Consider the following 26167-nt stretch of genomic DNA (forward strand, 5'->3'; position numbering starts at 1 on the left):
AGAGTGCGTAAAATTCAAAGGTTGCGTAAATTTTAATGTGCGCAAGGATGACACGCAAATTCGTGAAGCGTTCCTCATTTTTTTTATTTTTGGCTGAGTTTCTAACAGTGTGTGTGTGTCAAGTTTAATTAGAGGCACATTTGGATACAGCAGCCGTTCACTACAGTCAGTGGCGGTTCCTGATATGGGCAGCTCAGATCAGATCAGATTAGAAACACTTAAACTGGAAACATTAAAGTGGATTTTCTGTAAATCTCATTATTCATTTTTATCCAGTAATGTCAGAAAAAATGAAATTGTCCATTAAAAAATGAATAAAGTGAGGGTGCTATTCCATCAATAGATTTCATTTTTGCTAAATGAATATTTAAACAATGAAATGGTCATTGTAGCAAAACAGTTAAGTGATAAACTGACCTGAGGTCAGCTCCAGAGGCTGCTGTCTCAGTCTCTAACACAGGTCGGTCAGTAAACTCAGTCTGAGCTGTTTCTCCACATTTTTATCTTCACTTTCTGTCTCCTGCAGTTTGTCTGTCAGGCTGAATAATTAGATTTTATAAATCAAATGTAAAATTAGGATTCAGCTTCATCTGATGCAGGGTTATAATAGTTTTGGATTTTACATTATAGTTTAGTTTTTACTTTTTTTCTCTAATTCAGTTAGTTTTAATAGTTTTCAGAGTGGGTTTTCTCGTTTTTATTAGTTTTTTTTTTTGGTTTCATGCTTAGTTTCAGTTAGTTTCAGTATTAGTTTTAGTATTTTCATACCTAATCAGGTGCAAGATTCAAGGCGCAAAAGTGACTATTGTGTAATGAAAACTTGACAAAAGATACCGTTTAAAGAAATGTATTCAACAACCAACTGTTCACAAGACATGCTAAATGTGTGCAATATTAAGGACACACATGAACATCAACAGGCAGAAACAAAGAAAAACATGAACTCCCAAACTCAATAACTTCTACAATAAACTCCACAATAAAGTTCAGCCTCAGTGCAGCAGAGTAACAACACCTACATGTGGTGTTTGACAAAAACAAACTCTTTGAAGGAGTCAAAGTTCAAATCCAGCTGCATCCTGATGTTCTCACCACCTGAAGCTGCTTCTGTTTTGGAGCTAGCTTGGTTAGATGTTCACTAATTAGACTTGCAGGGTCTTTGCGGCCTCTGTACCTACGGAAGTTGCCGACCTCATGTCCACATTTATGCTTGTGTAGCTGTGTGTGTGTGTGTGTTAATTACCTTGTGGTCGTGTGCAGGTATTTTATATGCAGCGCAGGCTGGGACTTCTTTTTTGGTTCTCGCTCTTTGTGCTCAGTTTTTTGGCTGCAAACATATTTGTCCCTGTTTTTTTTCACTTTCTTCACTCCTTCACGTCCATCCTGATAGTTTCAGCAGTCTCCTACCAGGAATTTGCTGACAGTTTTGAGTCCTTATATTGATAGTTTGATTATTAGATTGTTATTCTCTCACTGATAAAGTAGCCGGAAACGCACAAGGACTAAACAGTTTAGTCACAACGTTCTGGGCTGCGTGGACCCGACAAGTAGTCCCGTTTCTCCAGAGGCGCAGGCCAGGTTACCTGGTAGGATCAGAGCGGTTTCTGTAGCCGCTGTGTGCTTCTCAGCTGGACTTTGATGTTGCTGGTTTTTCCTGACTGAGAAATGTTCCGCACATTTTTCATCATCCACAACAAGACTTTGGATTCTATCTGTGCTCTTGTATTTAAAGAACCTCCATACGGGACTCTGCCGCTTTCTCGGCAGACCGCAGCCATTACTTTGCGGACCAGCGCGGTGAGCGCACGCACATGCGCACTCACACAGTTGTCCTGTGGGCTCCCAGCTTAAACTCGGAGAGAGGAAACAATGATTTCATATTAATCCACAAGGCTTAAAAACAAACAAATAAAACAAACAAACAAAAAAAAAAACAAGTAAATGAAAGTCATTTTATCGATAATTTCAGTTAGTTTTAGTTAGTTTTGTAAACTCACAATTCAGTTTTAATTAGTTATCGTTTTTTCCTTTTAATTATAGTTTTTATTTATTTTAGTTAACGACAATGTTTTTTCAATTTCAGTTTTCGTTATTTCGTTCGTTTTCGTTAACTATAATAACCCTGATCTGATGGAGATTCAAGTTGTGTAAATGATGACAGCAGACATAAAATGATATATTTTATAGCAAACTTTTATTCTGTCTATGATGATGACAGAGTGGGTCAGGCTGATTAAATAGTCATGCTCCACACTGACACGTGCGATTTTGTAGCTGGCATGAAAAAAAAAAAGGATATTATTTTGCACAAAGGCAGGGATGCTCTTCCGTTTCTTGTGTCTCTACATCTTCTGTAACTGGAATACTTCTGACTGAGGAAGTGAACAAATAAAAGCCACAGCTGAAAAAAAGTGAAAACCCTGCAAAAAAGTGAATAAGCACACTGCACTGTGAGGGAAGGCTTAAAGTTCAGTGAATTATTGAGTCAGATAAAGCACCTTATCGGCCGATCAGGTATATCTGTGTTGAACAGAGCTGAGAAAAGGTTTAAAGATTACAGTTTTCAGTCAGCGGAAACACTGAATAAGACGGGGAGACGATCGTAAAGGCCAAAACATAGATCTGACTTTCAGACACTAGATGTCACTGCACACCTCTTACTGAAAGGCAATAGACGCAAACAACCCAAAACGAGGTTTGTGTTCAAGTCTTGCAGTATAGAACACAGTTATTTAAGACTGATCATCACAAGATCACATGACCTCGGATTTTGGCATTTTTGTTCGAAATTAAAGGACTTCCTACTTTTTTTTTTAACCCCCTTTCAGGGATAGTGTCATATTATTATTATTAAGAGGCATGCTCTTTATACTGCAGTACTGTATTTGTGTTGTTCAGCAACTTTTTTCCAACCCAGACTGTTTGACGTCAGATTCAATATGATGATGCTGATATGCTGCGTTCCAGTACTCCTCGTAAGAACCCGTACTCAAGCTCCTAGATAGTGAATACGTACAATTTGCTGTCTGTACTAATGATTACACAGCTACCATCTACAGTTACCAATAATAACAAAAGAGATTAAAAATAATTAGTGCCACTACAGTTGACTCCATTAAAAAAAATCATCTTGTGATAGATATTTTTAGTTTGGGCTCTTTATTTTGTGCTTGTAGTTAATAAACGCTTGGGAAATATATGTATTGGACAGAGGAAATGCGTTTTATACTCTAAAATTATTAAGTGTGATGGTGTGACAGTTTTTGACACTGTAAGTACGTGAAGGCAGCATCGCAGCCCCGCCGCCGGTTGGGAGGATACTACCGCTCCGATTAGGGCACCCGTGGCCAACGATGCAATACCTCCTTCAAGGAATGACTTCTGGGTATAGGTACCGTGTGAGTGCCGCGGTCTTCTTGAAGAGGCTGTACCTTTCTGGTCTTTTGTGATTATTCGCCATAAAGGTCCCGTAAACAGCCCCCGAGCGGCGCAAGGTACCCGGTGAAGACGCGGAGTCGCGGCTTTATGTTCAGCGCAGAGGAGCCGGAGCGGTGAGCCGAGTGAACCGTAGTAACTTTAGCCTGCTACATGCTAACTAAGGCTAGCTTGGTGCAATTGAAAGAAGCACCTATGCGCCCGAGTGAGTTTGTGGTGAGAATACTATAAGATGTGCTGGTGACGTCCCAACGTTTAAAAGTAGTTAACGTCAGTGATCCGGTAAGCTAACGTAAGATCAATGACCAGTGAGCTAGCTCCCTCCCGGTAACATTAAGCTAGCGTTAGTTGGTTTGTGCTGCCGCCGGGCCCGTTACACAGCTGAGTTACAAGCTCAGACTCTACCGTGATAGTAAGAAGTCTTTGAAAACATTCATTGATTTATTTTAGAAACGTTCGTTTTTATCAGTACGCGGTAACGAGTCGGGATGTATTAGCTAGGGTGGCTGCTACTGCTGCACTATCAAAACAAGCCCAGCGCCTCCCTACTGCATTCAGGAAAATGAATGCTTGCCGGTTTTCGCGCTAACATACATGCTCAGTACGCTTAGCTGAACCAAATTAATTCCGTCATATAGCCAATTTACCCAATTTGCATAAAGCTGCGTAAGGAAAGATACATGTACGGCAGACTGTCATTATAACGAGCTGCGCATGGAAATGTGTTTCTTTGCTTTAACATCAGATGATCATTGTATTTAGATTGTGTTTGTGTGTCTCCTGTCCTTTAGAAAGCTGGAGCCATGGATTTCTCGTTAAGCCTTTGATGAATTGATATAAGCTGGACCCTCTTGACTCATCCAACCCGCCCCTGCCTATAGCAGGGGCTCCCCTTTACCCCTCACCCTCCCCAGCTATGGCAGGCTTCAAGCGGGGCTACGATGGGAAGATTGCAGGCTTGTACGACCTGGACAAGACGCTGGGCCGCGGCCACTTCGCTGTGGTCAAGCTGGCACGTCATGTCTTCACTGGGGAGAAGGTGGCGGTGAAGGTAATCGACAAGACTAAGCTGGACACAGTGGCGACGGGACATCTTTTCCAGGAGGTCCGCTGCATGAAGCTGGTGCAACACCCCAACATTGTGCGCCTGTATGAAGTGATAGACACGCAGACCAAGCTTTACCTTATCCTGGAGCTAGGAGATGGAGGAGATATGTTTGACTACATCATGAAGCATGAGGAGGGCTTGAACGAAGAGCTGGCTAAGAAATATTTTGCCCAGATTGTCCACGCTATCTCCTACTGCCATCGGCTGCACGTGGTGCACAGGGACCTGAAACCTGAGAATGTGGTGTTCTTTGAAAAGCAAGGGCTGGTCAAGCTCACCGACTTTGGATTCAGTAACAAGTTTCAGCCCGGAAAAAAGCTGACCACCAGCTGCGGCTCACTGGCGTACTCTGCTCCAGAAATACTGCTGGGTGATGAGTATGATGCTCCGGCTGTAGGTATGCACAACATGTCAGCTGATGAATGATGCTAAAGAAATGAAATGAGTCACACTGTTAATTAAAACATGGTGTTTGAGAGTTGCAGAGGTGTGTATCAGACAGGATGTGCGTGTTGATGCAGCACATTTCTAAAATTGGAGTGCTCTCACTAATGTTCAGCAGTCATTTTATCTTCCATCCACTGAGTTGGAAGGACCAGGCTTGTTGCCTTTGGCATCAGCTCAGTATCTGGTCCACTTTATTAACTCCTCTAGCTCTTCCAAAAAAAGGAAAAACGCACGAAAAAGCATCTGTCAGAAGACAATCTTTTAGCTTCAAGCTACACAGAATGTCTTCATCAGAGTCACGTTAATGCCTGTTTTCAGTATTCACATTGGTGGATTGGGTGGTGATGTGGCTAGCACCTGTTTCACACATTTTTGTCACACCCTGCTGTAACACATTGCTTATTAGCCTTCCTACAGAGCCTGAACACGTGTTTACCAGGGTTCACTGTTGATATAAGAAGGCTTCAGCCCATAAATCATGAAGTCAGGGACTTTGTAACAGAATGTGTTTTAAATACTAAAGTGTGTGTTCCAGCACTGTGCAGCCGGACACTGATCATTTTGCAGGCTGCCATAAGCTGTGTGCTATAAGGTCAGCCCAACTACCACTGATGTCTGTGGGTGTCCCATTGCGCTGAATTAACTGTCTCATTGATTTTCCTGTGAGGACTGACAGCGCAGACAGACAGATTACATGTCCCTCCACAACATGATTATGATATCTGTCATATCAGGTAGCTTCGCTGAGGCTAAAAACTGCTCCTGAATTGGATAATGAGATGTACTCTGTTAAGCTTGTTTTTCACTTGGTGTGGCTATGTGTGTAGTCCTAATCCTGAAGGAGTCTGAAATCAGTCTCATGATTATTTATGCATGTAGTGAGAACTCTCAAAGGTGTGCCTGCAAGGGCAGTCAGCTAGATGTTAATTTGCTTCTCCTTTTTCAATTTGAGCTCTTACAAACTTGAGAGGTGTGGTTAAGGCAATGAGGAAGCTGTGGTTACTTTCTTATTAAGCCACACACACCCACACAATCACAAACCATAAACATGCTCACTCATCCTGTGAAGTTTGATATTGTATATGTGACTGTGGACGGTGTTGTACCCTGGCTGGACACAACAGTGAGCAGCTGCTGATTACATAAGGCTGGTGTAGTGAATATCAGTATTAAGTGGCTGGTAAAGAGTGCTACCTCCTTCATGTTATCTCTCGCTCCTGTTGGTGGCATGACCCAGCAAACATGGGGCTTGCCCATAGAAAACCCAAACAGGTGCCCCAAAGTGCAAAACTCCTGTGGGCCTGGTGTGGGAACACCCAGTTGGGGTCTGTGTGGGATAAGCAGGGGAGGTGCTCTGTTACCTGAGGATCATGCAATGTGGGGTGGTTGGGGGTGGGGGTATTTTTTCCCCACTCTTAGGGAAGTTACACTGCTCCCACCATCTGTACCACATCTCTGTAATAATACCCACGGTTAAAGCATGGTAATCTGGTGAAAGCTGTAATGTTTGAAGATTGTTCAGGTAACTAGTGAAGTATGTCAAAAATTAACAGTGATTTGCTTATAGTGCAAACATGATCAGGGCTGTGGTAAAAATACCCCCCCCCCCCCCCCCCCTTTTTTTTTTTTTGTTTGTTTTTCTCTTCCTCTGAAAAAACATTAAAGTCATTGTTTGGGGGGTGTCAGGGTGGCTCAGTGGGTGAGCATGTCTGTGGTGCAGGTGGCCTGGGTTTGCATCTGTCACTATCTAATCAAAGGCTAAAAAACTCTTAAAAAATAAAAATCATTGTTTGGGAGAAGTTTTACAGGCTCAGCAGTAACCAGTATAGAATGAGTAGCAGTTTCATGCAGGCCTCAGCAGCGTCCCTACAGCTTTAGTATTCAAATGCAGCTCACCTTACTGTTGAGTAGGCCGACCAGTCTGTGCTTTCTTCCAGCTGGTTGCTGTGTGAGATACACTTACTGACACTCATAGTAATTGCATATATACTACCTGTGGCTGTGTTATTCAGCGGCAGCCAGCTCCAGTTGTTGGGTTGAGTGCACTTAAACCCACTGACAGTCATTTGCTCTGTGTGTGTGTCTGTTTTGTGTGTGTGTGTGTGTGTGTGTGGTGTCTGTACCCCAGCATACTTTAGGCAGTTCAGTGGTTATTGTGGGGCTTTGCGATACTGTGTTCAGAGACATTAGCCACACATGTTTGTTGCTCTGTAAAATAATGTAATAAGGAGAAAGTGCTTATTGTTTGCACATGTGCAGCCCGGGGCTCAGAGAGGTTTACTTGCAGTGTTCAGTGAGCAGAGTCCTGCTTACTGACAGCCAAAATCAGTGTGTCTCTATTGAGACTGTATACAGTGTATTGCAGTCACTGCCAGGTGGTAGTTAGCAGGGATCAGTTGAACTTTGTATTAAGAGGTTCGTCACATTGTGCTCTTCGCACTCTTTAGCTTATAAAAAAGCCCTTAAACTACAACAGCCTTTCTGACTACAAGAAGTCATTGATGACCCTCATCAACCTACGCTGTATGGCCAGAAGAATTCACTCACCCGTCCAAATAATTGAATTTAGGTGTTCCAGTCACTTCCATGGACACAAGTGTATAAACCAAGCACCTAGGCATGCAGACTGTTTCTACAAACATTAGTGAAAGAATGGGTTGCTCTCAGGAGCTCAGTGAACTGCAGCGTGGTACTGTGATAGGATGATACCTGTGCAACAAGTCCAGTCGTGAAATCTCCTCACTGCTAAATAGTCCACACTCAGCTGTTAGTGGGATTATAACAAAGTGGAAGCGATTGGGAACGACAGTAACTTAGCCATGAAGTGGTAGGCCACATGAAATCACAGAGCAGGGCAGCGAATGCTGAGCTGCAGATGCAGAGATCACCAACTTTCTGCAGTCAGTTGCTACAGACCTCCGTCACTCAAGTTCATAGGCATGTCAAAGCAAAGCAGACGAGCAAATGCTCTTGGCAATTTAGTGTATTTATTGGTGAATGTGTGTGCGCCTGTGGACTGCACAACTGTGTAGCTGGCTTTGCTTCCTGCATCGCTAGAGCTTCAGGACTTTGTCTCCTGAGAGCAGCCAAAGGGGCTCTTAATTGCAGTCCTGGTTACTGTTGCCCACTGCCAGTAGATGGGAAGAACAGTTAATCCATGCTATTGTTTGGACTGAGCCAGGAGAGGATGAGGAAGAGGCAGGATGCAGCTATTATACAGTCCTGTGCTGACACAAACCGACTGGCTTTGATTAGAACTCATTCAGACGGTTCTGGGCCCAGGACCAGTTTCCTTGTTATGAGCACTGTTATAGGATTTTCATGTCTTTCTACCCGGGGGTAGTTAGAAGCTGTGACTCCTCAGGTAGATGTGTTATGAATCATATCATTAATGCGTCTTACTAAACAAGACAAAAATGACTCCACACATCCAGTGGAGCCACATGGCCAGGATGGGTTCTAATAAATGAGTGTCTTTCCCACAGTTCATCAGGACAGAACTGTTATTTGCTTAATGTGTGAAAACACACTTCCCCTCATAAAGCTATTCCTTTTAAGTCACTGTTAAAGGTGTGTTAATATCCTGGTTACAGAACCCACTTTTGTTTTATTAGCACCACAGTTGATCTAGTGGAAGGTAAAGGCATCATGTACAATCACAACATGTGTTCTGGTTGTTGGTAATGCCCGTGTTTGCTCTGTGTGTGCCTCAGTCAGTTTGTCATATCCCCTCTTGGTCTGTTTCAGGTATTTGAACCCCCTTTATTGAAACCTGGTTTATTGCTCTAACACAGACCACTGCTTTCATTAATGCAGCCACTCTTCCAATAGGAGAGTATAATATGAGTGGTGTCCTTATCCTGACTGGCAGGTGACTTTGCTTATCAGACAGATTTTCCTTTTAGTTGGATTTGGATTATGCATAAAAAGTGATATTCAAATTTACAGTGTAGATAAAATGGTGACTGTAGGAGATTGGCACTTAACACTTCTAGTTGCTGTATTTGCTCTGTGCCTGCATCAGCTGGTAACCAGCTGGATAGAAGCATGCTTTCTCAGTCTCATACACTCAGAATAGTGTACACACTCTACTACAACAGTTTCAGTCATTTGGAGGTGCACAGCTTAGCATCTGAGCCCGACTGAAGGGTTGTGTTTCCCAGAGAGGCTGAACAGTATCACAGCATTAGTAACAAACTGATGGTATAGAGAAAATTGGATGAATTGCTTGTATCAGTACCAACACACTTGTTATTCTTAGTCATAACAATGCACTTGCTCTTTATTTTAAAAAATTGTTCGTAGCTGATGCACACACACACACACACACACACACACACACACACACACACACACACACACACACACACACACACACACAGAACATTTGGTACATTGTTGATAAAATCTAAATCAGTACAGTAAAGGGTTGCTGTGCTGAACTACAGTACATGTCAAAGCTATTTATGATAATAAAGTATGTAAGGAATGGGGACTTGAGCCTGAAATTGTCTTTTGTAGTTTTTGTTTTCAGAAAATTGTTCTTGGCAAAGATGATACATTTTAACTGGTACTCATTAAAAAATAAATACATTTTTATGAAAAAAGTTTTTTTTTTTCCTTTCTCCAGTATAAGGGTTAGAGTAGGGTTAACACTAGTGATGACAAAGATGTCAATAGGTTAAGGCGGGCAGGCAGTGTGCGATTCTGGCCTGTCCCAGATAAAAGATGACAAACATGAGAATATCTGTGAGCACGCCTCCAAAACAGAAGTCTCATGTTGCACAGTGACAGGGGTTTGAAGTCGGCTGTTCTAACAGTCATTGTGAGTGCTGCTGTGACCTACATCTTTATGCCAATTAATAGTGATGCAGCATGAAATGACCCGCTGATAAACTCGACATCGGCACGTGTTTAAAAAAACAAAATGATTAGATGGAAATAATATTATGTCAACCAAAATGTTTGAAATTCCAACAGAGTAGAAAAGAGATTTGAATTGTGGCAGCAGAGGCTTGGCTTGTATGATGTGTCCTCCTTAATTATCATGATTGAGCCAATGGAGATGTATCATGGAGACAGAGAGAAAAGGAATAACATCTCTCTGTCTTTGGATTCAGATTCATATGGTCTACATGCATCAGATGTCCTTCGATGCAGATATTAAACAAATCTGTAGGACTGCTTTTTTTTTTTGTTTGCGCAGTATCTCTAAAATTAGAAACATCTGAGAAACATCTCAGAGTGATGCTGAAAAGCTAATTCATGCATTTATTACTTCTAGGCTGGGCTATTGTAATTCATTATTATCAGGCTGTCCTAAAAGCTCCCTGAAAAGCCTTCAGCTGATCCAAAATGCTGCAGCTAGAGTACTGACAGGGACTAGAAAGAGAGAGCAGATTTCTCCCATATTGGCTTCTCTTCATTGGCTCCCTGTTAAATCTAGAATAGAATTTAAAATCCTTCTCCTCACCTACAAGGCCTTGAATAATCAGGCCCCATCTTATCTCAAAGACCTCATAGGACCGTAGTACTCCAATAGAGCAGACTGCTGTATTTGAGTACTACGTACTTGTGGTTTCTTGGGTATTTAAAAGTAGAATGGGAGAATTTGGGAGACAGACACGCTCTCTGTTTTTATGTTAGGCTTAAAACTTTCCTTTTTGATCAAGCTTATAGTTAGGGCTGGATCAGGTGACCCTGAACCCTCCCTTATGGGCTCGACACACGGGGAGCGACGTCGCTCGCTCTCCATTCATTTCCTATGGAGCTTGTGCGATGAGGCGACAATCGCTTGCCCTCCTCCAGCTAAGCGACCGGCGACGTTCGTGCATGTGAAATTTCAAGCTCGTACACGTAGACGTGCACACGCGACCAGGCGACGCGACACAACAAAGTTGGAAAATGTTCTACTTTTGTCGCTGTCGCGTGGCACTAAACCAATCAGCAAGAGTTTCATTGACTGACCAATGAGCGAAGAGTATGCTACACACTGCAGTCTGCAACCACTTTCAGCAGGAAGGAAAGCATCGTTTTAGCTGGGTTTGACTTTCCTATATTATATGACACTTCACGCAGTGATTATCGAGTTAAACATAAAAGGCAGCCATATGAGAACGTGTTGGTGCAAGACTAACGTTAAACAGACGGATAGAGAGGACTTTTGTGCTAATATAGGATGAACGCGAGGTTGTCTTTTTCTTTTGTAGAAGAGACTTAACAGCAAGATTTCTGTCAGTTCAAATAAAATCTTCAGACTCCTCATCTTTATTGCCGTGTCCGACACGGACTGCTTTTAAAATGTCTAAATCCCTCCAGTTTCATAACCAATCACATTTCTTGGAGACGAGTGATGTAAGAGCGCGATTCGCAAAGCTGCCGTCGCTATCGCGTCCCGTGTGTTCGGTTTCACCCCAGTGGCGATGCGACCCATTCGTCGCTGTCGTTTGTCGCTCCCCGTGTGTCGAGCCCATAAGTTATGCTGCAATAATAGGCCTAGGCTGCTGGGGGGGGTGTTCTATGATGCACTGTGTGTTTCTTCTCCATTCACCTCTTTTCACTCTGTTTATACCCCACTCTGTATTTAATCATTAGTTATTATTAATCTCTGTCTCTCCCCTCACAGCAGATGACCCCCCCTCCCTGAGCCTGGTTCTGCTGGAGGGTTCTTCCTGTTCAAAGGGAGTTTTTCCTTCCCACTGTCACCAAGTGCTGCTCATAGGGGGTCGTTTTGACTGTTGGGTTTTCTCTGTAATTATTGTAGAGTCTTTACCAACAATACAAAACGCCTTGAAGAGACTGTTGTGGTTTGGTGCTATATAAATAAAATGTGTCTGGGTAGTACCTTGAGTACTTTGTAGTACTGCAGCATAATATTCACAAGATCATCAAAACCTTGCTACATTTGAGAAATACTCTTCCTTAGTCCCACTTTCTTCACCTTTTTTGCACCTTTTACACTGAGTCAAAAGCCAGTCAGGGAAACCTGATCTGTTACTGTGTGTGGGAAAGAGTGATTTAGATATCCAAGGGAAGATGGAGGCCTACTTAGCAATGGTGTCTTTGAGAGTAAATGTTCAGCTGTCAGTCAGTTATGGTGGGGATTAGTCAAAGCTAGCTAGGCTTCCAACAGAGACTCCTGTAAATGGATGGGGCGACAGGTGGCAGAGGCTGTGATTACATAAAGTCTAAAGACACAAGGGCACTGTGAGTCAAAGGTTCCACTGCTGGGCTCAGTCTCATGGTGATAGCCCACATTCCTAGCAATTGAAAATTTCCCTACAGGGAAGACAAATCCTTTCTTTTTCTGAGACTGTGGCTTATTTCCTGTCAAAGGAAAGCATTCCTTTATTTCTGAGGTACCATCTATTGTGGACTGTATTAAGAGAATATTCATCCTAGCCTCGGGCTTTTGTCACCTTGTATCATCAGTGTGGGTAGGTTGGTCAAGACTGAAATATCAGCAGGTGCTGGGTTGCCATTGTCTTGATATTCATGATCCCCAGAGGATGAACTTGTCAGACGTTTTCTTCTAAAGTCACTGTGGGAATTAGCTTTATGATTTGGAGTAAACTCTACCATAACCTGGATCACCATCTGGTAGAAATATCCCCTCTCTATTCTCTGGAGCTTGAAAAAGGCGACTGGACTTCTTTTTGTTTCTTGAAGACGTTTCACCTCTCATCCGAAAGGCTTCTTCAGTTCTCAACCAAATGGTGGAGAGACCCAGGTATTTAAACCCCTGTGGGCGTAGTCCCCTGGAGGTGGTTATGACCCTCTATTGATCATGTGCTTGAACACATGTGCCCAGGTGTGAAGGGGGCGTGGGTCATATTTAATCAGTGGTTTCAGTTGAAACCAATTTAGGACTCCGCTCCATTGTTTCCTGTGGCCTATTGAGGTCACTGGAACAAAGGTGTGAATGGGGGTTGAGACGTCTGGGAAGGGAGCTCAGGACAGCACTGTAAGCGGTGGAAAGTTGGTGACGTAATCCACCTCCTCTGTTCAATGATGGTTGTTCACAGTGGACATAGATGGCTTCTTTCACTCCTCTTTCAAACCATCTGTTTTCCCTGTCCAAAATGTGAACATTGGCATCCTCAAAAGAGTGCCCTTTTTCCTTCAGATGCAGATGTACTGCTGAATCTTGTCCTGTCGAGGTGGCTCTTCTATGTTGTGCCATTCGTTTGTGAAGAGGCTGTTTGGTTTCACCAATGTAGAGGTCCGAGCACTCTTCACTGCACTGAACAGCATACACTACATCGCTGATCTTGTGTTTGGCGGGTTTGTCCTTGGGATGAACCAGTTTTTGTCTTAGGGTGTGACTTGGTTTGAAGTATACTGAGATGTCATGCTTGGAGAAAATTCTTCTGAGTTTCTCTGACAAGCCTGACACATATGGGATGACAATGTTGTTCCTCTTGTCCTTCCCATTCTCTGTAGTTTGTGTTTGGCCTTCATTCCTGTGCATCTTAGCTGATTTGATGAAGGCCCAATTGGGGTAACCGCATGTTTTGAGGGCTTTCTTAATGTGTGTGTGTTCCTTATGCTTCCCTTCTGCCTTAGAGGGAACACTTTCCGCACGGTGTTGTAGGGTCCTGATCACCCCAAGTTTGTGTTCCAGAGGGTGGTGGGAGTCAAAGAGGAGATACTGGTCTGTGTGTGTGGGCTTCCGGTAAACTTCAATGTTGAGGCTTCCATCTTCCTCGATAAGCACCGCACAGTCCAGGAATGGTAACTTGTTATCTCTGGTGTCCTCCCTGGTAAAACGTATGTATTTATCCACTGAGTTAATGTGACGAGTGAAGGCTTCTACTTCTTGGGTTTTGATTTTGACCCAGGTGTCATCTACATATCTGTACCAGTGGCTAGGTGCCTTCCCTTTGAAAGAACCAAGAGCTTTACTTTCCACTTCCTCCATGTAAAGGTTGGCTACAATGGGAGACACTGGGGAGCCCATGGCACATCCATGCTTCTGTCTGTAGAATCCATCATTGTATTTAAAATATGTTGTGGTAAGGCAGAGATCTAAAAGTGCACAAATCTGATCTGGGGTGAAGCTGGTTCTGTTCAGTAAGGAATCGTCTTCCTGTAGTCGTCTTCTGACGGTCTCCACTGCCTCAGTTGTAGGTATGCAAGTGAAAAGTGAAACCACATCAAAGGACACCATGGTTTCATCTGGATCCAGTACAAGATTCTGGACCTTGTTAGTAAAATCTGTAGAGTTTTCAATGTGGTGGGGTGTGATGCCAACAAGCGGTGATAAGATGGTGGCGAGGTGTTTGGAAATGTTGTAGGTGACCGAGTTTATACTGCTGATAATGGGTCGAAGTGGGACTCCTTCTTTGTGGATCTTTGGGAGTCCATAAATGCATGGAGTGGCTTCTCCAGGGTACAGGCGGTAGTAAGTGGGGCGGTCAATGGCTTTTTCCTTTTCAAGTTGTTGCAGGCAGCAAACAACTTTTTTCTTGTAGTTGCTTGTGGGATCACGTCTCAAGACCTCATAAGTATTGTTGTCACTGAGGAGTGTAGTAATTTTGTTGTGGTAATCCGATGAATTCAGCACAACCGTGCACCTCCCCTTGTCGGCTGGCAGTATGGTGATGTTTTGATCCTTGCTTAGGGCTGTGATGGCCTTCTTCTCCTGAATGGTGAGGTTGGATGGAGGAAGTCTTGCACTGGAGAGAGTGGCTGAAACTTTCATCCTGATCTGTTCTGCTACAGGATGAGAAAGTTTGTTATTTCTTATAGCGGTTTCTGTTGCTGTGATGAGGTCTACTATAGGAAGCTGTTGTGGGGCTATGGCAAAGTTGAGTCCTTTGGCTAGCACATTTTCTTCTGGTTTGGTGAGGACCCTGTCTGATAGGTTCTTCAGGAGGCCATCACAGCCCTAAGCAAGGATCAAAACATCACCATACTGCCAGCCGACAAGGGGAGGTGCACGGTTGTGCTGAATTCATCGGATTACCACAACAAAATTACTACACTCCTCAGTGACAACAATACTTATGAGGTCTTGAGACGTGATCCCACAAGCAACTACAAGAAAAAAGTTGTTTGCTGCCTGCAACAACTTGAAAAGGAAAAAGCCATTGACCGCCCCACTTACTACCGCCTGTACCCTGGAGAAGCCACTCCATGCATTTATGGACTCCCAAAGATCCACAAAGAAGGAGTCCCACTTCGACCCATTATCAGCAGTATAAACTCGGTCACCTACAACATTTCCAAACACCTCGCCACCATCTTATCACCGCTTGTTGGCATCACACCCCACCACATTGAAAACTCTACAGATTTTACTAACAAGGTCCAGAATCTTGTACTGGATCCAGATGAAACCATGGTGTCCTTTGATGTGGTTTCACTTTTCACTTGCATACCTACAACTGAGGCAGTGGAGACCGTCAGAAGACGACTACAGGAAGACGATTCCTTACTGAACAGAACCAGCTTCACCCCAGATCAGATTTGTGCACTTTTAGATCTCTGCCTTACCACAACATATTTTAAATACAATGATGGATTCTACAGACAGAAGCATGGATGTGCCATGGGCTCCCCAGTGTCTCCCATTGTAGCCAACCTTTACATGGAGGAAGTGGAAAGTAAAGCTCTTGGTTCTTTCAAAGGGAAGGCACCTAGCCACTGGTACAGATATGTAGATGACACCTGGGTCAAAATCAAAACCCAAGAAGTAGAAGCCTTCACTCGTCACATTAACTCAGTGGATAAATACATACGTTTTACCAGGGAGGACACCAGAGATAACAAGTTACCATTCCTGGACTGTGCGGTGCTTATCGAGGAAGATGGAAGCCTCAACATTGAAGTTTACCGGAAGCCCACACACACAGACCAGTATCTCCTCTTTGACTCCCACCACCCTCTGGAACACAAACTTGGGGTGATCAGGACCCTACAACACCGTGCGGAAAGTGTTCCCTCTAAGGCAGAAGGGAAGCATAAGGAACACACACACATTAAGAAAGCCCTCAAAACATGCGGTTACCCCAATTGGGCCTTCATCAAATCAGCTAAGATGCACAGGAATGAAGGCCAAACACAAACTACAGAGAATGGGAAGGACAAGAGGAACAACATTGTCATCCCATATGTGTCAGGCTTGTCAGAGAAACTCAGAAGAATTTTCTCCAAGCATGACATCTCAGTATACTTCAAACCAAGTCACACCCTAAGACAAAAACTGGTGCATCCCAAGGACAAACCCGCCAAACACAAGATCAGCGATGTAGTGTATGCTGTTCAGTGCAGTGAAGAGTGCTCGGACCTCTACATTGGTGAAACCAAACAGCCTCTTCACAAACGAATGGCACAACATAGAAGAGCCACCTCGACAGGACAAGATTCAGCAGTACATCTGCATCTGAAGGAAAAAGGGCACTCTTTTGAGGATGCCAATGTTCACATTTTGGACAGGGAAAACAGATGGTTTGAAAGAGGAGTGAAAGAAGCCATCTATGTCCACTGTGAACAACCATCATTGAACAGAGGAGGTGGATTACGTCACCAACTTTCCCCCGCTTACAGTGCTGTCCTGAGCTCCCTTCCCAGACATCTCAACCCCCATTCACACCTTTGTTCCAGTGACCTCAATAGGCCACAGGAAACAATGGAGCGGAGTCCTAAATTGGTTTCAACTGAAACCACTGATTAAATATGACCCACGCCCCCTTCACACCTGGGCACATGTGTTCAAGCACATGATCAATAGAGGGTCATAACCACCTCCAGGGGACTACGCCCACAGGGGTTTAAATACCTGGGTCTCTCCACCATTTGGTTGAGAACTGAAGAAGCCTTTCGGATGAGAGGTGAAACGTCTTCAAGAAACAAAAAGAAGTCCAGTCGCCTTTTTCAAGCTCCAGAGACTACTATGACCTGGATAACTGAGAATCTACACAGACATCCCCTCTCTATGCAAGGCTACCATGGCAGCCTTACAGGGGACATAGATTGGTACCATATTTGCAGGAAAAGTAAGCTGACAGTTGTGGAACTGCAACAAGTCATTAGCTCCTTTCTTCAAGGCCTGTGTGCTTTCCAGGCGCTGACTGCGCAGTGGGGACTTGTCACTCTCTGAGTGCCGTTTAGTTTTTACGAGTTGAAAATTGCAGTATGGCTCAGAGGGTGGGATTGACGCTCCATGGATTTCTGCTTGAAAAGGCTGGAAGTGCTCCGCTTTCTCCTGTTATAGCCTTTTTTGTCGAGCCTGCAGGAAGACACTCAAAGGCACAGACGTGTGTGAGACGTGAACTTGTTGCCTGCAGTCAGACTTCTGCAGCTGCTGCATTCTTAAATGGGTCTAGTGTGAAACCTCACTACTCTTTATTAGTGACATAATGAATTGTGTTCAGAGGGCCAAATGCATGAATATGGGAGCTTGTTTTCATATGCTTTGATTTAGATTATTGCGTTTTTCACAGAAGGGTTTCTCTCTAGCTGTTTGTGTGCAGGCTCAGATGAAATGAAAGATAAAATACTGTGAAAAGTCTAAAATATATGCCATCCTCCTTTGTAATATTTGCATTGTTCCAAGCCATGCAGTTAGTTGTATTGGATCGTCTGGCAGGCCTGTTCTGGCTCAGGGTTTCTCTTTCGCTGTGAGATTTTTCCATTTTCTTCTCACTGTCATCTCTCCCACCCACTTCCTGGTGAGCAGTCCTGCAGCAGGCATAGCTGGCAGCTGTCTGGTCTGCTTTGGATCCGACAGGTCTGCTATTAATACACACACTGAAAGGGACAGTCACTCTTTGGCTGACTTATCCAAAAGTTCACATCCCAGATAAAGCAGCCAGCCTGTGTTACATCTGGCCAGCATTTGGTGAGCCAGTCAAACAGTGAAGCAGTCAGCTGTTCTCATTTGCTGTCAGTATATCGCTCCACTGCCAGCTGACACTCATTCTGTTGTTTTCTTGAGTGAGTTGTGGCTATTTTTTTAAGGAGATTGAGCAAAGGAGATGAAGAAAGGAAGTGATGTTGGCTTTAGTTCTAACCAAAGACATAGCTCTGGGATTAACCATTATCACTGCAGGATTCCACTTTAGAAAAGGGCAGAGAGCAGGCATGGAAAGAGGTGATTAAGTGTAATTATTCCTTTCAGTCATCCATGACAAAATGGAGGTGGGTGCTGCTGTGTGCAACGAGGCCTATCACTCCATATCATTGTAGGCCACTGGGTAGCCTGCTGGCTGCTTGGCATGCTAATTGACTGGTTGATATGTAGACTGACGTCTTTTGTGGGTTAACTTCCAGCCAGGCTAGCAGCTTGAGTTCTGGTGTTGCTTCACAACAGCAAATTTGGATGTCATCAGTAATGACCAATCACAAGGGGACAAAAATAAATGTTCCTATGCAGAATTACTTCAGAGGCTCTAAAATGCAGTTTTGAATCTATGAATGAATTGTTACTATTTCTGGGGCTGCCAGCAAGTGAAGCAATCTTGATATGTAGCCACACGTCCTATGAGTTCGTAATCAGGTTTAGAGTCTCGGTCATTTAGGTATGTTATCAGTTAAATGTGCTGATAACAGCTTAAGGTCTTAAGGTACTTGACCAAGAGTACAATCGTAACAGCTCAGCATTTTTGTGGCGTCTGTGCAGATAATTTGATATCAGCTTGAATGTTCCATTTGAACCAATTTTTTCTGCTCTTTTATCTGTATGAAGCCATAGAGAGGGGATATCCCAAATATGGTCGTCTCAGGCACCTCACTGTGAGCACAGCAGCCCCGCCCATCTGCTGCTCAAACCTTGTGTTTGCAAAAAGTAGCCAATCAGAAAAAAGTTGCCTTGTGAGGAGAGGAGCTAAAATGGCTTGTATCAGAATGAAGGGCTGCATTAACGCAATATATGCAACAGGAAATTAGCATAATATCAAGTCACCTGTGAGTTGTATGTAAGGTTTTACGCATAGTTTTTTTCAGTTTGGGTCCTTTGACCGTGTATAACACAGATTTCTGAAATTAAGAGGAAGTCATAAAAAGCATAATAACTCCACCTAACTGACATGTACTTAGCTGGGATGCTACATTAGTGAGAATGAATTAGACAGTGGAGAATGAAGGATGTGAGTTATCACACCTGGGAGCATATTTGATACCTTTTCTAGCATGAAGTAAAAGAAATGCGTAAATGTCATGTTTAACATTTGTACATAAATCAGCAAATAGCAGCTGAACAAATGTTTTCAATTGTTTTAAATGTAAAAACCATTAAAATGAGCAGTAGGAAAATGATTTCTGGGGCATAGTCCTGATGGGAGGTCACGTTAACCGTGGCAGGCCCACTGGACTTAACACTGAGACCCTCAGTTACACAACTGCTTTGAACATACTGGCCTAAAATATGTATGTAATACATATTAAAGTAATTTAGCTTATTAGTCTTTACAGTTTTTTTCCAACGTTGTTATTTTGATCTTAGGGACTTGATCATCATTCATCATTTGACAGTTAGCATTAAGTAAAGTTTGAAACCCTCAAAGCATTTACTCCAGTGTTTCTCAGCCTTCAGTTCCTCCTACTGGTTCTGTGGCTGCTGTCATTTCAGGCTACTCGGTGGTTCATCAGAGTAAAACGGCTGAATGCAGAGAGGAAGAGATGCCAAGAGACAAACTCTCACAGTCGCTAATTAAAGCATCATGGTGCCACAGTAATACAGAGAGGAGGAGGAGATTGTAATACAACTTGTTTGTTTACACAGTGGAGAAAGAAGAAGAGTGGAAATTGTGAGTTCTATAACTAAGATGGATAATTTTAGGAAATGGTGGCAAGTACTCACAGAAGCACTGGCCTTGGATTGGGAGAATTTAAAGTGACTGAAGATTGGAGTGGAGGGACATGGTGTGAAGGCAAGGATGATGCTGGGATTAAGGCTGTGCCGTATCATATAATCTGAGATGATACCGTGTACATTTTTACATAATATAAAAGTGTCATATCACAATGTCATTGCTATAGCAATGCCATGTGTTTACATTCCCTACTGCTTAACATTGAAACAAGCCCTGTCAGGGCATGTCTGAGAGAGCTGCATGAGCCGTGTTTCAGCCTGACAGTTTAGTACCTAAACAGCAAGCTAGTTCAGCACCCTCCAACAAAGCTCAGCCTGCAGAATATGTGAGAAAACGGTTCCTGCTGAAGGTGAAAACAACAAGCTTGTTTTGCCATTTGAGCCAAAAGCACACCGCCAAGTACAGAAAGGCTACAAAGGAAGAAGTGCTAGCAGGTTGTGATGTGAGACCCAAATAGAAAGAAATGACTCCACCGAGTGTCACTAGAGCACTCGATTACTGCACTCCATATGACATGAAGAGTAAATGCTGGATAGAAATTACTGATGTGGTTACATGGTGGAAAAGCAAGGCTTTAAGAAGGTGGGCTGAAAAGCTGATAGACTGACTAAGAAGGAGTTATCATACAGTAATTATATTTGGCATGCCTTACATTCAACCTGTACTGATGTTAAAGGCACGCTTTCTTTCCAGATAAACCCACATTGGATACAGAATTGAGGACTTGGAAAAGTAGTACTAGAGACATTTTGTGAAAATGGATAAAATCTGGGGGCAGCACGGTGGCGCAGTGGTTAGCACTGCTGCCTCACAGTTAGAATACCATCTGGAAGGCCTGGGTTCGATCCCACCTTGGCCCAGGCCTCTCCCTCTCTCTGTGTGGAGTTTGCATGTTCTCCCCGTGCTTGCGTGGGTTTCCTCCGGGTACTCCGGTTTCCTCCGGGTACTCCGGTTTCCTCCCACATTCCAAAGACATGCACTTACTGGGGTTAGGTTAATTGGCTACACTAAATTGCCCATAGTTGTGAGAGCATGAATGTGAGTGTGAAAGGTTGTTTGTCTCTCTGTGTTGGCCCTGCGACAGGCTGGCGACCTGTTCAGGGTACCCTGCCTCTCGCCGTATAACAGCTGGGATAGGCTCCAGTCCCCCCGCCACCTTGAATAGGATGAGCGGAAGCAAATGGATGGATGGATAAAATTTGGCACCATGGTGTAAAGGGGTTAGCCCCAAGGACATTCATGCTATGGTTGCTACATTAGGGGATGATGCTCATCAACTGTGCAGAAGTGGGCAGCTGAATTCAAGAGGGGTAGGGAGAGCCTTGAAGATGGAACGATCTCTGCTGTTGAGGACTTTTTTGAGGGTCACGATGAGAGCGTCTATACAACGGGAATCCAAGCACTGCAACGCAGATGGAAGTAGTGTATGAACCGCAGGGGAGACTGTGTCAAAAATAAAGCACATTGGGTCAAGTTTGACCGCTGCATTGTGGTCAGCCTATGAACTTTTCAGCCCACCCTCATATACCACAAAAATGAGAGGATCTCATTATCATTTTAACTGTAATTATTGAACAATAATCAGACAAGCTAACTAACAGAAGTGATTAACTGTCAAACCTAAACCAAGGACTGACTTCTGTTTCTAAAGATATGAATGGACTATGACAGAATTTTTTTTTTCTCTAATGCTGTAATACTGTAGCTGTCAGTACTTATGATACGTATCAAGAGTTCAGGAACTTCACAGTGCAGGAAGGTACACTGGATTACACACACTCTGAACCCGCTCTTTTCAATAGTGAGACATCCTTGATGAATTTTAGGTGAGCAGAGTGTAGTAATTACTCTCCAGTCACTAACGAAGGCTTTGGAACTGCTAAGCAGGAGTGATCAGACCCTCTGTCAGTCTGACAAATGTTAAAAATCAGTTTCATTGGCTGCAGGAAAATGAACCTGCACCCAGCTGCTGCAGAGCCAGGCCTGCTGCCACACAGAGGAAGATCGGCTTGTGTGATAGGAGGAAGAAGTGTGTGTGTGTGTGTGTGTGTGTGTGTGTGTGTTATCTCTCTTATACTTTAAGATGTCAGCGAATGCAATAAATGAAACTGATCCAAGAAAAGTTCTGTTTCAGTTCAGTTCCTCCCACTCGTGTTCTCTGTTTCTAAAGTATCTGTTTTTAGAGGTGTGGGGCACTGGGTTACATAAATACTGTTCAAACAGAAGGAATATTGAAGAGATTTCTCATGCTCTAAAGAAGTTCACCTACAGGTGTGAAATTAAAGTGAAGCTGGGGTAGCAGTGATGTACCTGTGTGAGGTCGGCCAGATGAACAGTAAGAAGTGACTTCAGTATTTCTCAGAGTTCCTGTTTCTGGAGGTGTTTGGGATTTAGAAGAAATTTAGAAAATTAAAAATAAAGTAATGTGTAAGAAGCAGATGTTATCCATCCGCTCATGTTCAGTAGGTGAGCCAAATCATTCACTGCTCTCTTTCTCTTGCTCTGTCTTTGCAGCAGCAGTATCTGAAGTCTGATCCAAGAGGCTTGCTGCCACACAGCTGCTCTGACTCTGACAAACACAGCGTGCTGCATTGTGGTTGGATTGTACTCATTAACAGCCAGCACTGCTGGGCCTGACAACTGTCCTGCTTGAAATCCAGCTTAGCACACTCAGGAGACAGAGTTCTGCTGGCAGTGCAGATTTCTCCTTTAATTTAATTTTCAAAATCAAATGCATTAAAAAAAAATATGATTATATAATCACATTTAGAATATCTGTTGAAAGCCTGTCAGATAAATCCACTGACACCACTTTTAAAGAAAATTACTACACTTGAGACTCTGATGTACTGATTAAGTTTTATTCTCGCAAGAAAGAGCAATAATTAACACTTCAGAGGGAGAGCTCGCGGCAGTCCCATCGATCTATTATGTATGTGATTTCATGCGATCGTTAAAAGTCCACACCTGTGTTAGGAGCACATTGTCTTGCGCATCCTCCTTCTGTGACTCGTCTTTATTTCTTGGCAGCTCGTGATTGTAGAGGTGAAGTTGACGTGCTGCTGGATTTTCTAGTACGAGTTGCTCTTTCTTTAAGGTCGTTTGTGAAGCTGTAAAAATAAAAAACCCTGACACCACAGAGTGTCTCATCCTGCAGACACAGTCCAACTTCAGTGTTAGCATACAGCCGGCAGTGATAGTCCTTGTTCTGCTCTGCAGCTTTACTGAACACAGCACCACATGAACCAGTTCTGGTTAGGCTGTCCCTCCAGCTCACAGCAGATCTCAAGACTAGATCTCAGTCCAAGACTAGAGTTGGGGCAGGATGAGATCCACCATAGCCATGAAAACTGGAAGGGCTAGCTTAAAAACTGAGCTGAGCTTTCAAAATAAAAGTGAGAGAATTATCTGATCACAGGAAGTAAAGCAAAAATGCTAAAACGTGTCACCAGATATATTTAGGCACATACCTGGGTGAGCTGTACATAGGAAACACTGAACTTAAACAAAAAAAAGAGCAAAAACAAGAAACGCTGCAGTCACCATGTTATAGTTTGGTGATGCAGCAGTCTGCTGTGTGCAGTGTAGAGGCAGAGCTGCAGCGCGTCTGTATGTGACTGAATGAGATGTGTAGCAGATCTCCAGCTGTCATCCAGAGTGCTCGCTCCACTCGTGGTGCCTGTAAGTGACAGGAACGTTTGTTGATGCTCGTTTGTAAAGAGTGTGACGGCTTGATGAGTGGGCAGGAGTGCTCTTCAGGTTTCAGCTCTAAATGTTGCAAACAGCCTGTCCGTGAAGGTGATTGCAGAGTGTTTGTAACGTTTTAATATCTGCTTTAACTTTTTGTGCCTTTTGACTGTTTCGAGGCCCTCTGTGTCATCCTTTTTAGCTCGGTTACCATGGTTTCATGTTTAATTGTCCTTTATGGTGGGCAGTGGAAAAGGAGCCGTTTCCCTTCCTGTCACTGGTTGGCAGGAAATAAACAAAGTGACTCTCTTCAGTATATTTCAGTTATCATTTCCAAACTCTGCTGTTTGAACCGATCTGCTCTCCTTCGCTGTCATTTATGCTTACCCAGCATCAGCACCACTGCAGTCTCTCTTTATTGCACAACAGAGAATCATTTGGATTCCCTTAGTTTCTCCCTCAAATGCTGTACAGTTCATTTATTTTGAACAGAAAAGCCAAATCTTTGGATAACATTAACACAGTGATATTTTTAATTCAGTGGCTTGAAGGTGATTTAAATGAACTCGTCATCAATCTGGCAACCCTGGAACTTTTTTGGATAGTAGCGTAAAAAGCAGCTGTTTGTAAAGTTCATGTTCCACCCAAAGCACTTATTAATATTAATTTACCCTTTGAGAAATGCTGACATGATCCCTGCGTTTTTGTAGTTTCAGCCACAGTGTGAACCACCTGCCTGATATAGAGCAGGATCCCCATGTGCTACACTGTGCTCTGATCTGTTGGGGGATGAACACTGGCTTCTGTAGCATCCCGCAGATGCCAGCAGGTGTTCTCAAGCTATTGTTGAGCTGTTTTTGCAGTGTGGTAAAATGCAGTGTCCTGCAAAAATTGTTAGGCCCACCAGCTCTGACTCTGTTAAAGGGGTACCATTCTTCCACAACACAGCAAACTGTGTGGGAACAGAAGAGATGTGTAGGTGCAGCTTGCTTCTCCAGACTTCAGCTACACGGCTGCTGGTGCAAGGAGAGTGAGAAAGCTGCGTTTGGAAATACTTTGAATTTTGTTAGCGGATGACAAAAGTTGATAATCTGGAGTTGGTTGAATGGCTAAAATGAATAAATAAAAATCTTTAAACAAACAAACAAAAACCTTCTGTGATGCTTTGGCCTGGCAGACCACGAGGCTTGCAGTATACTTGTAGACCAGGAAAGGATGGGCAGGAGTCACATGTCATCACCTTTATGGATTGAAAATGATAAATGGACTAGTTCTTATATTGCACTTTTCTACTCTGACTGAGCACTCAGAGCACTTATACAACACGTTTACATTCACCCATTCATACAAGCACTTCCATGTGTAACTAAGCTTTTACTGTCTAACATGCACACACATTCACACTCAAACGCTTGCTTCAGACTGCAATGTGGGGTTCAGTATCTTGCCCAAAGATACTCTGGCATGCAGCTGGAGCAGGCAGGAATTGAACCTGAGGTAGAGCACTCAACTCTGCTGCTCAACCCAAAAATGCATTTTCCTAAGAAATGTGGCTCCATTTAAGGGGAAATAAAAGACTTTCCAAAGTTATAAGATTTATTGCCAAGAAGCATTGCTACAATCACCAATCAACCAAAGACAAATTTCCTTGTTTTTTGTGTCTGCGGCCCAATCCTCTGTGGCACCAGCTCCCTTTTAGTCAAAAATAACCCCTGTCTGCATTGGACACACATCACAGTGTAATGTGAAAGTAAACTTTTATCTCCTGCAGTGCTGCTTGTCAGTGACTGTGGCAGTTGGAGGCCTGAACACTAACAGGATACAGAGAGACAGCCTGGAGAGTCTGATCGTAATGAAGTCCAAAGCATGCAGGAATATGCTAAATTGCTCTATCACCCAGGTCCATAAATTCCAGTGTGCTACCGTGATAGGATGCTGCCTGTGCAACAAGTCCAGTTATGAAATTTCCTCCCTACTAAATTTTCCACAGTCAGCTGTTAGTGGCATTATAACAAAGTGGAAATGATTGGGAACAACAGCAACTCAGCCATGAAGTGGTAAGCCAAGTAAAATCACAGAGTGGGGTCAGTGGATGCTGATGCACAGAGTGCACCGAGAGGTCACCAACTTTCTGCAGTGTCAATAGCTACAGACCTCCAAACTTCGTGTGGCTTTCAGATTAGCTCAAGAACAGTGAGCAGAGAGCTTCATGGAATGGGTTTCCATGGACAAGCAGCTGCATCCAAGCCTTACATCTCCAAGCCCAGTGCAAAGTGATGGATGCAGTGGTGTAAAGCAGGCTGCCACTGGACTCTAGAGGAGTAGAGACGTGTTCTGTGGAGTGGTGAATCACACTTCTCCATGGATGAGTCTGTGTTTGGCAGCTGCTGGGAGAACGGTACTTGTCTGACTGCACTGTGCCAAGTGTAAAGTATGGTGGAGGGGGGATTATGGTGTGGGGGTGTTTTTCAGGAGCTGGGCTCGGCCCCTTAGAGTGGAGACTGTGAGCCAGGCCTTCTCGTTCAAAATCAGTGTCCGACCACACAAATGTGCTTCTGGAAGAATGCTCAGAAATTCCCATGAACACTCCTAAGCCTTGCAGAAAGCCTTCCTAGAACAGCTGAAGCTGTTTTAGCTGCCAATATATTCCTGTATGTATGCTTAGTACTTCATG

General features: G+C 43.5%; 1 protein-coding gene across 1 annotated transcript in view; it reads left to right on the top strand.

Annotated features, from left to right (window-relative positions):
* Positions 1–3306: 3306 nt before the first annotated feature.
* snrka (SNF related kinase a) overlaps positions 3307–26167 on the top strand; it is a 55058-nt gene continuing 32197 nt past the window's right edge. Inside the window, exons 1-2 of the mRNA XM_030749723.1 lie at positions 3307–3551; positions 4227–4940. Coding sequence (XP_030605583.1) covers positions 4352–4940 — 589 coding nt within the window. The 5' untranslated portion in view covers positions 3307–3551; positions 4227–4351. The remainder of the gene's footprint in view (positions 3552–4226; positions 4941–26167) is intronic.

Source organism: Archocentrus centrarchus, chromosome 16 (assembly GCF_007364275.1).
Source record: "Archocentrus centrarchus isolate MPI-CPG fArcCen1 chromosome 16, fArcCen1, whole genome shotgun sequence".
Lineage (NCBI taxonomy): Eukaryota > Metazoa > Chordata > Actinopteri > Cichliformes > Cichlidae > Archocentrus > Archocentrus centrarchus.